This window comes from Rhinichthys klamathensis, unplaced genomic scaffold, assembly GCF_029890125.1.
Source record: "Rhinichthys klamathensis goyatoka isolate OS25496 unplaced genomic scaffold, OSU_Roscu_1.1 h1tg000391l_1, whole genome shotgun sequence".
Classification (NCBI taxonomy): Eukaryota; Metazoa; Chordata; class Actinopteri; order Cypriniformes; family Leuciscidae; genus Rhinichthys; species Rhinichthys klamathensis.
In genome coordinates, this window is record NW_026606894.1 from 376,561 (window position 1) to 391,794 (window position 15,234).

The 15,234-nt window shown below is 44.8% G+C and overlaps 1 protein-coding gene across 1 annotated transcript; it reads right to left on the reverse strand.

Annotated features, from left to right (window-relative positions):
* Positions 1 to 2,003: 2,003 nt before the first annotated feature.
* Positions 2,004 to 10,848, reverse strand: LOC130070004 (proton-coupled zinc antiporter SLC30A1). Its single transcript, XM_056234253.1, has 3 exons — positions 10,434 to 10,848; positions 5,347 to 5,544; positions 2,004 to 2,793 (listed from the first exon to the last, which is right to left on the reverse strand). Exons 1-3 carry the CDS (start codon positions 10,837 to 10,839, stop codon positions 2,093 to 2,095), a joined length of 1,305 nt encoding a protein of 434 aa, XP_056090228.1. The 5' UTR covers positions 10,840 to 10,848; the 3' UTR covers positions 2,004 to 2,092.
* Positions 10,849 to 15,234: the final 4,386 nt, after the last annotated feature.

A 15,234-nucleotide genomic window follows, 5' to 3' on the forward strand; every position in this document is an offset into this window, starting at 1 on the left:
TTTACTGGGCAGCAAACGGTTCAAGGTCCAAAAGACAGTTTCAGTGCAAACTGCAAACGGTTCAAAGGGCTTTAAACGATTCCAGACGATGAATAAGGGTCTTATCAAGCGAAACGATCGCTCATTTAAAAAAGAAATAACAAAGTTTAAGTTTTATAAGCTCAAATGCCCGCCTTGCTCTGTTCTGTGTGACTCTCCTGTTCGAACTCGTTCATCAAAATGAACGAATCTTTTTTTTGAGTCGAACGAGTTCGAACAGGAGAGTTACACAGAACAGAGCAAGGCGGGCATTTGAGCTTATAAAACTTAAACTTTGTTATTTCTTTTTTAAATGAGCGATCGTTTCGCTTGATAAGACCCTTTATTTATCGTCTGGAATCGTTTAAAGCCCTTTGAACAGTTTGCAGTTTGCACTGAAACTGTCTTTTGGACCTTGAACCGTTTGGTAGCCAGTAAAGTGCATTATATGGAGAAAAATCCTGGAATGTTTTCATCAAAAACCTTAATTTCTTTTCGACTGAAGAAAGAAAGACATGGACATCTTGGATGACATGGGGGTGAGTAAATTATCAGCAAAAGTTTTTTTAAAAGTGAACTACTCCTTTAACGACTGCTTGTTTCCACAATGGGCTCTATGCACGGCGGTATTTCCGGTGAAGGTCAAGGATGCTCGATAACTTCCGCCGATCATAGAGTCCAATGCAATACCGAGAATTTATATTGAATTGTATACTCCATGGTTATACTAAAGAAGCGTTAGTCACAAAAACTGACAAAACAGACACACCTCGTTGTGTTTATGCTTCTTTTTAAAATTATATTAAATAAACATAACTATATATAAAATTACATCTAAACGTATGAAAGTTTCGTTTCAAAGACGGGAGGACAGTAAATTTTGAAGACTCTGCCATAATCCCGTTTTCCTCGGTTTTCCTCCGCTTTAATCTCCCCAACCGGAAACTGACGAGCATCCTTGCGTCAAATGCGGAACTTATGCGTGCATATAGCCTATTGTAGGAGTCCAAAGTAAACCTCCGTTTGTTTTTATTAAGGCAGTTCATGTTGGAGAAAAAGACAGTTACGATTAAACGTCTTCAACTGGAGTTAACACCACGTTTATGAATTAAAGTTCAAGCTGTGGTTGTTGCTGTTATTTTGCTTGTGTTTGTTGTTAAGTAAACTGAACTATAATATTGTATTATCTGTCTGATGATGTTCAGTTATCCATGTTTCATCCATCCATAACCAAGAGAATTACTGACTTAAGAAGATTTTACTATTCTACATGAATCAAGGGTCTTTTATCATAGCAACATAGACATTTCAGTGTCCCACATTAGGGACACAACTGTCAAGTCAAGTCATCTTCATTTATATAGCGCTTTTAACAATGGAGATTGTTTCAAAGCAGCTTTACAGAGATAAACATACAATTTACGGTAACAGAGATTGTTTTGGCTTTATAGCGAAAATTGGCTTTATTGGCTTTATGGCTTTATAACTGTGGGACACAGCTGTCCCACATTAGGGACACAACTGTCCCACATTAGGGACACAACTGTCCCACATTAGGGACACAACTGTCCCACATTAGGGACACAACTGTCCCACATTAGGGACACAACTGTCCCACATTAGGGACACAACTGTCCCACATTAGGGACACAACTCTCCCACATTAGGGACACAACTGTCCCACATTAGAAAGCTGCAGATTGTCTTAGACGACTTGCATAAGAGCACTAATATGTCTATAATTCCTCTTATGAATGTGTTATCTGAATTTTCTCTTTTGATTTGTATAGGACACATCCTTTTAAATGGTATTGGTGTGGATTTAATGTTTTGGCAAAACATCGCAAATATGTCACAGAAGTCTGAAATCCAAAAAATATCCCACATTTGGGCAATTTACCCTATGTATTGTAAAAAGCTCTATATAAATAAAGGTGACTTGACTTGAGCCTCCTCCGTATTGATAAACTCAACTATTGTTGCATATATTAAAAGTGTTTATTGCTGGAGTCTCCATCATGTACAGTAATTGCAACTGCTGCCAGTTCACAAAAACACCAACAACCTCGTTAAATCACAGGTATGTGTTCTCAATAACCATATCTCTGATCATCTCATCTCCACTCTGAGGCGCTGGAGAGCAGTTCTGCTCCTGGACACACACGGGACTCTCCGTCTTGGGACTCTGGGAATCATCATCCGCCAGTTGTTGGGAACAGCAGAGCTTCTCCGCACACTGTTTCCCGCAGCGCAGACTGCAGACGGACCCGCCGGCGGGCCCGGGGAGGAGCTCGGGCTGCACGGTGCAGTGCTCGATGCCAAACGTGCCCAGAACCTCTTTAATCTTCGCTATGAGATCTTCACACTGCGTTGCGTTCAGCGCGTCGAAACAGTGGACGTGCAGCGACGCGACCAGCAGCGCGTCAGACATTTGCCACACGTGCAGCTCGTGAACCGAGAACACACCGGGAACCGCACTGACGCACCGACGCACCTGATCGACGCACACGTGCCGCGGCACCGCCTGGAGGACCAGCAGCCCGTAGCGGTGGAGCTTCGGTACGGCCGCGGACAACAGCACCAGCACCGCGGCGGAGGAGAGACCCGCGTCCAGGTACACCAGCAGATGACAGTCCGAGTGAGGCCGGTGACAGTGCGCCTCGGACAGCAGGAGAACCAGCCCGGTGCTCAACACGAGGAGTGAACACAGGAGGTCCTGGATCACACCGAGGATGATGCCTCTGAACCCGGAGACTCTAGGAGTACGCCGGGGAACTGGCAGGTCCAAAACAAACACATTATAGTGTGTTATGGTGATTAAATCGCATTTTTTAAATAAGTATTTTCTGCTCATCAAGGCTGCATTTATGTGATTAAAAATGCTGTAATAGTGTGAAATGTTATTACAGTTTAAAGCAACACTATGGAACTTTTCAACCTTCATAATATATTTCCAAGACCCTTGTGATGGTACATCGACTTACAATAGGTTAAATGACACGTCTGCCATAGCCTGACGTGGTCTGTATCGCTTTTACTGGCACTATGTAACTTCGGGTTTCGGGTAGTAACCCGAGCACAAAAAGAACTACAAAACTCGACTGCTTTACGGCATACGTCACTTCCCCCACCACTTCCTCAAATTGTCTATGGCCATTGCAGACATCCCAAGTCTATAGCGTCTCCCTGATGCCCGCAAATTAGTTCAAATCTGCCGGAATCTAGAGCGCACATGCGAGACAGAACACACTGCGCGCATAACATACATAGCGCGAGCACGGCAGAGAGGGAGAGAGCGAGAGACCTTGCGAGTGTGCCTCACGAAAGCTAGTCAACCCGCCACCCCGTCAACAATCCAGTCACCAAGATATACCTCCCTGAAATTACTTCTTGCAGGTTGGGATGTCTGCCGTTGTTGATTCCAAAGCCGGTGCTGGATAAACAGCGAGCGTGCGCGTGCGACAGTAAGATGCGCTAGGCTAAATTATTTACGACAGCTGTAATGGACAATTCCGCTTCCAACCTGTAGGGCGACCGCAGAGGAAAAGTTCCTTGGTGTTGCTTTAAAATAGCTGTTTTCTATGGAATCCTAATGTTTCCGCCACTGAATAAAATAAATAAATAAATAATTGCGACTTTTTATTTCACAATTGCGAGATATGAAGTCAGAATTGTGAGAAATAAAGTCGCAATTGCGAGAAAAAAAGACAGAATTGAGACTTTTTATCTCACAATTGCGAGTTTACATCTCGCAATTCTGACTTTATATCTTGCATTTCTGACTTTATATCACGCATTTCTGACTTTATATCTCGCATTTCTGACTTTATATCTCGCATTTCTGACTTTATATCTTGCAATTCTGACTTTATATCTCGCAATTCTGACTTTATATCACGCATTTCTGACTTTATATCTCGCATTTCTGACTTTATATCTCGCATTTCTGACTTTATATCTTGCAATTCTGACTTTATATCTCGCAATTCTGACTTTATAACACGCAATTGCGACTTTTTTTAATGCAATTCTGACTTTATATCTCGCAATTCTGACTTTATAACACGCAATTTCGACTTTATATCTCGCATTTCTGACTTTATAACACGCAATTGCGACTTTATATCATGCAATTCTGACTTTATATCTCGCAATTCTGACTTTATAACACACAATTCTGACTTCATATCTCGCAATTCTGACTTTATAACACGCAATTGCGACTTTATATCATGCAATTCTGACTTTATATCTCGCAATTCTGACTTTATAACACACAATTCTGACTTCATATCTCGCAATTCTGACTTTATAACACGCAATTGCGACTTTATATCACGCAATTCTGACTGGGGGCGGAGATGGGTAGGATTAGGGGTGGGGTTAGGGATTAGGGGTGGGGTTAGGGATCAGGGGGCGGAGATGGGTAGGATTAGGGGTGGGGTTAGGGATCAGGGGCGGAGATGGGTAGGATTAGGGTGGGGTTAGGGATCAGGGGGCGGAGATGGGTAGGATTAGGGTGGGGTTAGGGATCAGGGGGCGGAGATGGGTAGGATTAGGGTGGGGTTAGGGATCAGGGGTGGAGATGGGTAGGATTAGGGTGGGGTTAGGGATCAGGGGGCGGAGATGGGTAGGATTAGGGATCAGGGGGTGGAGATGGGTAGGATTAGGGGTGGGGTTAGGGATTAGGGGTGGGGTTAGGGATCAGGGGGTGGAGATGGGTAGGATTAGGGGTGGGGTTAGGGATTAGGGGGTGGAGATGGGTAGGATTAGGGGTGGGGTTAGGGATTAGGGGTGGGGTTAGGGATCAGGGGGTGGAGATGGGTAGGATTAGGGGTGGGGTTAGGGATTAGGGGGTGGAGATGGGTAGGATTAGGGTGGGGTTAGGGATCAGGGGGCAGAGATGGGTAGGATTAGGGTGGGGTTAGGAATCAGGGGGCGGAGATGGGTAGGATTAGGGATCAGGGGGTGGAGATGGGTAGGATTAGGGGTGGGGTTAGGGATCAGGGGGTGGAGATGGGTAGGATTAGGGTGGGGTTAGGGATCAGGGGGCGGAGATGGGTAGGATTAGGGTGGGGTTAGGGATCAGGGGTGGAGATGGGTAGGATTAGGGTGGGGTTAGGGATCAGGTGGTGGAGATGGGTAGGTTTAGGTATATGTAAGGTGGGAGGAGTTGGATCTGGGTCCAACTCCTCCCCCTGGATGTTGTGTTCTGCAGTGAGGACCATCTCCAAATAACTGCAGCCTTGGTGAGCAGAAGAGTCTCATGTCTTAAATCAACATGACATAAGACATAACTAAAAAAGTTATGTTGTTCCTCTCTCTCACCGGTGGGTTCGGTGCCGGTCGGGTGACGAGGCTCTTCTGGAAGTTTCTGGATGATTTCCTCAGATGTTTCACTGATACTGGACTCAGGAACTGGTTTAGTGGCGCTGAGGTTTGGAGACTCAGAAGAGCCTCGATCTGGATCCAGAACACTAGAGGCTTCAGGGTTGCAGAACATCAGTGCCTCATCCTGGAGATGATCTACAACACAACCATCATCATCACTGCACTACAGCAGACCTTCAACCTGATGGGTCATAATACAGTAGAGGCACAACACATCAGCTCACAGGAAGTGGAACTGATTGCATAATCTGTATTCACTTTATCATTAAAGAAATTAAATGATCAATATAGACACATATTCTCATCACTGCACAACTGATCATTTCTACCACTAAAGGTCCTTGCACATTGAGAGTCATTATATATGCAAAAATGTTTACACACTGCCTCCGAAACTTTCGTGCGTCATAAAAAATTTTTGAGAGGTGTTTTGACAATTCAGACCCACTGAATGACGAATACGAAAAAATGCATACGAAAATTTCGGACTCAGTGTGCAAGGACCTTACCTGTTTTCATTTTCAGATTGGGTTTCTGTGGTTTAGGGCTTTTTGGGCATTTTGGGTGAATTTAGGGCCAACATGAAGACATTTAGCATGAAAAGCTTGGCATCTTTCCAGCTTTGGTTTTATAATAATAATAATAATTCGTTACATTTATATAGCACTTTCCTGGGTACTCAAAGCGCTTTACATGGAAGGGGGAATCTCCTCAGTGCAGTTTTGCAGTGAAGACCTTCTTCCTTGATAATATTGTAACTGCATCTTGCTAAAGATGTGTTTCAGCTCTTTAACCTGGACGGCCATTTTCACTTTTAATCATATGATTAAAAGCATCTTTGTTTAAGGGACAGAAAACAGAAAAACTGACCGGGATCTAGAGAGAGACATCAGAAATCCCTGTATTAGCTTTCCTCTCATCTGGTCATTAAAGGGTTAGTTCACCCAAAAATGAAAATAATGTCATTAATGCCTCACCCTCATGTCGTCCCAAGCCCGTAAGACCTCCGTTCATCTTCGGGACACAGTTTAAGATATTTTAGATTTAGTCCGAGAGCTTTCTGTCCCTCCATTGTAAATGTATGTACGGTATACTGTCCTTGTCCAGAAAGGAAATAAAGACATCATCAAAGTAGTCCATGTGACATCAGTGGGTTAGTTAGAATGTTTTGAAGCATCGAAAATACATTTTGGTCCAAAAATAACAAAAACTAGGACTTTATTCAGCATTGTATTGTCTTCTGGTTCTGTTGTGGATCCGCGTTCAGTGACGCCGCTGACGTAAGACGCTGCTGACGTGTGTCTGGTGCGCCCGTGTATTCGGGTTCAAATAAATATGGCTGGGCAAAGAAATGCAAGTCTTCCTCCTGATGTGTGGAAATCCTTTGCGAAGATTGTTTTGTTTCCAGCGTGCGTCTCCCTCAGACTGTAAACGAAGCTCGGGCGCACCAGACACACGTCAGCAGCGTCTTACGTCAGCGGCGGCACTGAACGCGGATCCACAACAGAACCGGAAGACAATACAATGCTGAATAAAGTCCTAGTTTTTGTTATTTTTGGACCAAAATGTATTTTCGATGCTTCAAAACATTCTAACTAACCCACTGATGTCACATGGACTACTTTGATGATGTCTTTATTTCCTTTCTGGACAAGGACAGTATTGTCATGATTCTGCCATCATGTCTTTGATTTTTCCCTGGTCTTGTGGCAGGATCATGACAGACCCATGTTTTGTGTGCAAGCACATGGCCTTTTGTGGGCCATGTGCTTGTGTTGTCTTGTTACGTGACCCCGCCCCCTTGTTATCCTCGTCTCGTCATTATTGTCTAGTCACCTTCACCTGTCCTCGTCATTAGTGTTCCCCTATTTAATCCCCTTGTGTTTGCTGTCCTGTGTCGGTTCATTGTTAAACCTGCTGTGAAGTCCTGCCTGTGATTGCTCTAGCTTCGTGTTGAGGCATTGATTAATGTTACCTGTGAGTATCGTGTCTTAGTTACGTGTCCTGTGAAGATCCTGTTCGTTTGTTTGCTGTTAGTTATCCTCTGCCTTGTCTTGTTTTACCCCATCGTGGGCATTATTTTCCCCTTTTTGTTGTCAATAAATCGTGTGTTTAGTGTACTCTGTCTGCGCCTGGGTTCTCCTTATCCACCATCATAACAGAATGAACCGACCAAGACCGAACCCAGCAGACCGTTTGCCCGTCCCTGCCAAGCGTTATCCGGACCCCCTTAGAGAAGTCTGGTTGTCTTCCCCCCGCAACAGGAGGAGTGTCACCCTTCCATACTCACCCGAGGGTGAGTGGATCTTGTCGAACTTCTCTCGTCTGTATGACCACTTCTCCCGGGAGGAGTCTGAGGCGGCATCCTCGAGGTTTTCACCTTCTGCCCGCCTACCTATCATTCCTGAGGGTCGAAGGATAGGTGTTGTGACGCTTGGGGACCAGGCCAGTTCCACCCCGACTCCTGAGAAACCCGCTGATCTCCATGGCAAACGAGGGAGACGGATTTCGTAGGATTCTCCATCGGAATCGTCAGCGACAGAGTCAATCCTGCCAGAGGAGGCCCCTCCTTCGCCCGACACAGTTCCCGCTGTGCTTCCCCAACCCGTCTCAGTTCCGGCTATGGTCTCGTCTTCCCGACCTAGGAGAAAGGAGGAAGAGGGGAGCCTCAAATCCTGCTGCAAGCGCTGATCCAGAGCCCCCTGCTGCAAGCGCTGATCCAGAGCCCCCTGCTGCAAGCGCTGATCCAGAGCCCGCTGCTGCAAGCGCTGATCCAGAGCCCGCTGCTGCAAGCGCTGATCCAGAGCCCGCTGCTGCAAGCGCTGATCCAGAGCCCGCTGCTGCAACTGAGAGCTCTGAATCCAGGTCTGCTGCAGAGCACTGTTCCTGTGTTAGCTGCAGAGAGAGCTGCGGCCGATTTAGCTGCGGCAGCAGTTCTGCAGTCAGTGTCAGCCCATCAAGAGATGCCAGTCGTCATCGCTGCCAAAGCCTTGTCTGATTACCTTTTGAGTCTTGTCAAGATCCTTGAAATTCCTGCCGCATCTCATAGTCCTGTACCTACAGCTACAGAGGGCGCCGTCCCTGAGTCAGCCACAGAGGGCGCCGTCCCTGAGTCAGCCACAGAGGGCGCCGTCCCTGAGTCAGCCACAGAGGGCGCCGTCCCTGAGTCAGCCACAGAGGGCGCCGTCCCTGAGTCAGCCACAGAGGGCGCCGTCCCTGAGTCAGCCACAGAGGGCGCCGTCCCTGAGTCAGCCACAGAGGGCGCCGTCCCTGAGTCAGCCACAGAGGGCGCCGTCCCTGAGTCAGCCACAGAGGGCGCCGTCCCTGAGTCAGCCACAGAGGGCGCCGTCCCTGAGTCAGCCACAGAGGGCGCCGTCCCTGAGTCAGCCACAGAGGGCGCCGTCCCTGAGTCAGCCACAGAGGGCGCCGTCCCTGAGTCAGCCACAGAGGGCGCCGTCCCTGAGTCAGCCACAGAGGGCGCCGTCCCTGAGTCAGCCACAGAGGGCGCCGTCCCTGAGTCAGCCACAGAGGGCGCCGTCCCTGAGTCAGCCACAGAGGGCGCCGTCCCTGAGTCAGCCACAGAGGGCGCCGTCCCTGAGTCAGCCACAGAGGGCGCCGTCCCTGAGTCAGCCACAGAGGGCGCCGTTCCTGAGTCAGCCACAGAGGGCGCCGTTCCTGAGTCAGCCACAGAGGGCGCCGTTCCTGAGTCAGCCACAGAGGGCGCCGTTCCTGAGTCCGCCACAGAGGGCGCCGTTCCTGAGTCCGCCACAGAGGGCGCCGTTCCTGAGTCAGCCACAGAGGGCGCCGTTCCTGAGTCAGCCACAGAGGGCGCCGTTCCTGAGTCAGCCACAGAGGGCGCCGTTCCTGAGTCAGCCACAGAAAGCACCGTTCCTGTTTCAGCTCCACAGCTGCCCATTACCCCTCCTCTCAGGTGTCCTGTTGTGTTACCGGTTGTTCCCCCCGTCAAGAGTCATGTTCCGTCGTCCACTGTACCCCCTGTCGCTGTCCAACCCCGGACTGTTCCACCCAAGCCTGCCCGGACCCGTCATCCGCAGCCCTCGCCCTCTTCCCAAAGACCCAAGACCCCTGTCCCACCCATTCACCCTGGACTGCCCCCTAAGAACTTTGTGTTTCCTCCACCGCCCTTGCCTTGTTTATTGTTTTTGTTGTGTCACCCTAACCCAGTTATTGTCTTTTCTTGTATGCCTTTGTTATTATTTGTCATGTTTTGTTGGTTCATGTCTTTGTCTCGGTCAGTCTTGTCTTGATGTCCCCTTGAGGAGCGTCTGGAAGCCGCTCCTTAAGGTGGGGTTTCTGTCATGATTCTGCCATCATGTCTTTGATTTTCCCTGGTCTTGTGGCAGGATCATGACAGACCCATGTTTTGTGTGCAAGCACATGGCCTTTTGTGGGCCATGTGCTTGTGTTGTCTTGTTACGTGACCCCGCCCCCTTGTTATCCTCGTCTCGTCATTATTGTCTAGTCACCTTCACCTGTCCTCGTCATTAGTGTTCCCCTATTTAATCCCCTTGTGTTTGCTGTCCTGTGTCGGTTCATTGTTAAACCTGCTGTGAAGTCCTGCCTGTGATTGCTCTAGCTTCGTGTTGAGGCATTGATTAATGTTACCTGTGAGTATCGTGTCTTAGTTACGTGTCCTGTGAAGATCCTGTTCGTTTGTTTGCTGTTAGTTATCCTCTGCCTTGTCTTGTTTTACCCCATCGTGGGCATTATTTTCCCCTCTTTGTTGTCAATAAATCGTGTGTTTAGTGTACTCTGTCTGCGCCTGGGTTCTCCTTATCCACCATCATAACAAGTATACCATACATACATGTTCAATGGAGGGACAGAAAGCTCTCGGACTAAATCTAAAATATCTTAAACTGTGTTCAGGTCTTACGGGCTTGGGACGACATGAGGGCGAGTCAATGACATTTTCATTTTTGGGTGAACTAACCCTTTAACACATATGTAAACCAAAACACCTTTGCTTTCTGATGTAGAATGAGGATCGTTTCGCATCAGACCTTTATTGATCCCGTCATGAGCTCCACTACTTCTCCTTCTCCAGGCCAATACGAGTATATTGAATATCAGACTAGCTCCTCCGACCACTATAGACAAGAGTGGGTGTTGAACGGCTTCTGGCTGCACGAGGTGTGTGAGGATCTCCAGACTGATGGACACACACTGAGACGCCATCAGAAGAGCTGAGATCAGGACGCCGAAGGGCTCGAGGCGCTTGCTTCTGTGAGATGGAGAGCTGGGATGATGCTTCAATGCCGACAGAGACAGATGTAAGAAGACGTAGAGTGTGTGAAAGCTGTCCACCGCGATCAGGAGCGATCTGCAGATTCGGCCGACCACGATCTCACACACCAGGAGGAGCGCGGTCAAGACCAGCATGAACACATGATTGGAGATCCTCGCCATTGACCTGTCCTGCACAACACACACATACACCAATAACAAATGATGTGGACACATTAGCATACGTTTAAGATGAGTTATTAACCAAATACACTTTTTAAGAATATACATGTGATGTTTTTAGACACTTAAATGTTAGTTAAATGCAAATGAAAATGTGTTGCCATTTGTTAAACTTAAAAAACACTTGTTTTGACCAACTTAAGAAGGACTTAAAGTCGGCATGAAACAAGTGACGGTGGCTTCTAGAACAAGAGCAAATGTGGGCGGGGCTTGATTTTGTCTGTGGGGAGTTGATTGGCTGATTGGATGGTTGTGGTTTGCTATTGGTGGATCTCATGTGAGTGACAGGTTGCTCCGCCCTAGTCATCAGAGAAGAGATGTCAATGTTATTCTGATTCAAGATGAAATTAAAACAATAATTATGATGTGCACGGATAATTCATAATAAATACTGCAATGTTCCATAAAAAACAAGAATGGTTAATTGTGATAAGTACATCTTTATGTGTAATTTCCTAATTACTTCTATTGTCTTTGAAAAATGGTTATAATAAATATATATTAAATATGTAATAATAAAGTGTACTGCTGATGACAAGCATTTATGATAAACTAAAATATACTTTGTCATTGCTATGTCATATTTTTACAGTTTTGCATAATCAAATATCACACTGAATGTGCTTTAGTGTATTAGTCAACACGTCAAAATAAGAAAGCACGACAAAAGATCATTAAAACAATAATTTAAAATGTATTTTAAAAAGTAAAGCTTTTATTTTGACATTATTGCAAAGTGCACTTTTTTTTAAAGTGTATTTACCGGTAAGTGAAAGTGTATCTCTTTAAGTGGCCTTTAATTTCATTTAAATTAGATTTTAGAGCAAATGCACAATATAACTCGCAATTGTGAGGGAAAAAAACTAAAGTCAGAATCGCGAGATGAAAAGTGCTTTTTTATATTTTTGGTTGCGTGGCAGAAACAAGCTTCCGTGATGAAGGGTCTCGAGTTGAAATCACAAGTCGACGGATATCTCGGCGTTCTCCTCTTCACAGGGAGAAATGTAGAGGAGTTTGTTGTAAGAAACACCAGAGATTCGACATGAATACTAAGTCTCACAGATGCGTCTCCGTTGCCATGACCTCTATCAGGACTTCAGTCTGTAAAAATCAGTGGAATGCTCTTTCTGGACACACTCCAAACTGAACTTCAGCTTCACGATAATAACACACACTGAAGCAGCGAGTGAAGGAGCCACTGTAATCTGTGTGTGCTGATAGCTCAGATGGAGAGACAGTAATGCCTCACGCATGTCTGCGTATTAACACTTATATTAATAAGCCCTTGGCTTTATACTGATCTTAACAGATCAGGAGTTCAATATGTGCATGTGTGTGTGTGTTTATTTATATATAAAATGGCAATTAAATGCATTTCTACCCCCACATTTGTACTTGCTTTAATTTTTTTTCATTTTAATAAAAAAAAAAGTGAAGATTATTCTAATTAATGCACATTTAAAAAACGCTGAGGTTTGAATTGCATTTAAAATAATGCACAAAAAAGTATCTTAAAAAAAAATTGGACAATTTTAGACGGATATTTATTTTGCATTATTTTGAATAAAATTCAAACCTTATTGTTTGTGATTTCTGTAATGGCAAATGAATGCAATATTTATGAACAATATTTATAACATGAATACACACACTTATACTGTACATATGTACATATAGGCCTATGCATATACATACACACACACACACACACACACACACACAAAGATATACATATATATATATATATATATATATATATACACTCACCTAAAGGATTATTAGGAACACCAGTTCAATTTCTCATTAATGCAATTATCTAATCAACCAATCCCATGGCAGTTGCTTCAATGCATTTAGGGGTGTGGTCCTGGTCAAGACAATCTCCTGAACTCCAAACTGAATGTCAGAATGGGGAAAGAAAGGTGATTTAAGCAATTTTGAGTGTGGCATGGTTGTTGGTGCCAGACAGGCCGGTCTGAGTATTTCACAATCTGCTCAGTTACTGGGATTTTCACGCACAACCATTTCTAGGGTTTACAAAGAATGGTGTGAAAAGAGAAAAACATCCAGTATGCGGCAGTCCTGTGGGCGAAAATGCCTTGTTGATGCTAGAGGTCAGAGGAGAATGGGCCGACTGATTCAAGCCGATAGAAGAGCAACTTTGACTGAAATAACCACTCGTTACAACCGAGGTATGCAGCAAAGCATTTGTGAAGCCACAACACGCACAACCTTGAGGCGGATGGGCTACAACAGCAGAAGACCCCACCGGGTACCACTCATCTCCACTACAAATAGAAAAAAGAGGCTACAATTTGCAAGAGCTCACCAAAATTGGACAGTTGAAGACTGAAAAAATGTTGCCTGGTCTGATGAGTCTCGATTTCTGTTGAGACATTCAGATGGTAGTGTCAGAATTTGGCGTAAACAGAATGAGAACATGGATCCATCATGCCTTGTTACCACTGTGCAGGCTGGTGGTGGTGGTGTAATGGTGTGGGGGATGTTTTCTTGGCACGTTTTAGGCCCCTTGGTGCCAATTGGGCATCGTTTAAATGCCACGGCCTACCTGAGCATTGTTTCTGACCATGTCCATCCCTTTATGGCCACCATGTACCCATCCTCTGATGGCTACTTCCAGCAGGATAATGCACCATGTCACAAAGCTCAAATCATTTCAAATTGGTTTCTTGAACATGACAATGAGCTCACTGTACTAAAATGGCCCCCACAGTCACCAGATCTCAACCCAATAGAGCATCTTTGGGATGTGGTGGAACGGGAGCTTCGTGCCCTGGATGTGCATCCCACAAATCTCCATCAACTGCAAGATGCTATCCTATCAATATGGGCCAACATTTCTAAAGAATGCTTTCAGCACCTTGTTGAATCAATGCCACGTAGAATTAAGGCAGTTCTGAAGGCGAAAGGGGGTCAAACACAGTATTAGTATGGTGTTCCTAATAATCCTTTAGGTGAGTGTATATATTAGTACAAAGAGTGTTCGTTCGTATACAAACTCATGGATTATACTTCGTATTTTGTTCTATTTTTACCCTAAATATGGAGCGCTAAACTTTAAGATAAAAAACAGGGGCAGAGGCAGGGGCAGGGGCAGTTGTGGCCTAATGGTTAGAGAGTCAGACTGGTAACCTGAAGGTTGCGGGTTCGATTATCAGTGCCGTCTGGAGTGTCCTTGAGCACGAACCCACAATCGCTCCCCGGGTGCTGCAGTAACATGGCTTCCTCTAAGTGTGTGTGTGTGTGTTCACTACTCACTGCTCCTACTGTGTGTGTGTGTGTGTGTGTGTTCACTACTCACTGCTCCAAGTGTGTGTGTTCACTACTCACTGCTCCAGGTGTGTGTGTGTTCACTACTCACTGCTACTATTGCACTGTAAAAAATAATCCTGTAAAAAAAGGTAAACTCCTGGCAGCTGTGGTTGCCAGCATCATACCGTAACTAAACGGCGTGTTACTGTTTTTGTGTTAGAGCATATAGCTGTTAAATTAAAGTTTTATACTGTAGCTGACAATACGATATTTAGCTGTTAATTTCAAAAACAGTCACACCGTATTTTTACGGTATGATGCTGGCAACCACAGCTGCCAGTAGTTTACCGTTTTTTTTACAGGATTCTTTTTTACAGTGTGTGTGTGTGTGTGTTCACTACTCACTGCTACTGTGTGTGACTCACTTGAATGGGTTAAATGCAGAGGACACATTATGAGTATGGGTTAATTGGTCACAGTCACTTGCACTTAAAACTCTCACATGTAATTTCACAAGTGAGATCATAAGTAGGCTAATAAGTTCCAGGAAATCCCTAATTTGGACAAAGATTGTAAAATGTATCTATTTTTATTGTTTTAATGAATTGATTTGCTGTAGCCGAATAAAACACAGATTAAACATGAAGAGAATTAACACACTGTTGTGACTGTATTATGGTTTATCTGTGTTCTGCGAGCCATCTCTGCTGTTTTCATAAGGATAATGTATATTTATAATGCAATGCCAATCAACAGCCTATCACTGTATATAATACTATAAAATAAAAATAAAAAAATGTATTACTATTTGACTGATAGCATTATTTATCTATTTTTTTTTTCAAGATTTCTATAGATATCACGATATATCATTATCGTGAATTATTTTGGCCATGATAATCATGTAGTGAAAAATATATCTTGACAGCCCTATATATATATATATACACACACACACACATACGTACACACACATACAGACAGTAGCCTATATTTTAAATGTGTTTAATTGCATATTTTTTTTTATAAAAGAAGGCCAGTACCGAAACTTTAGCCATTAAT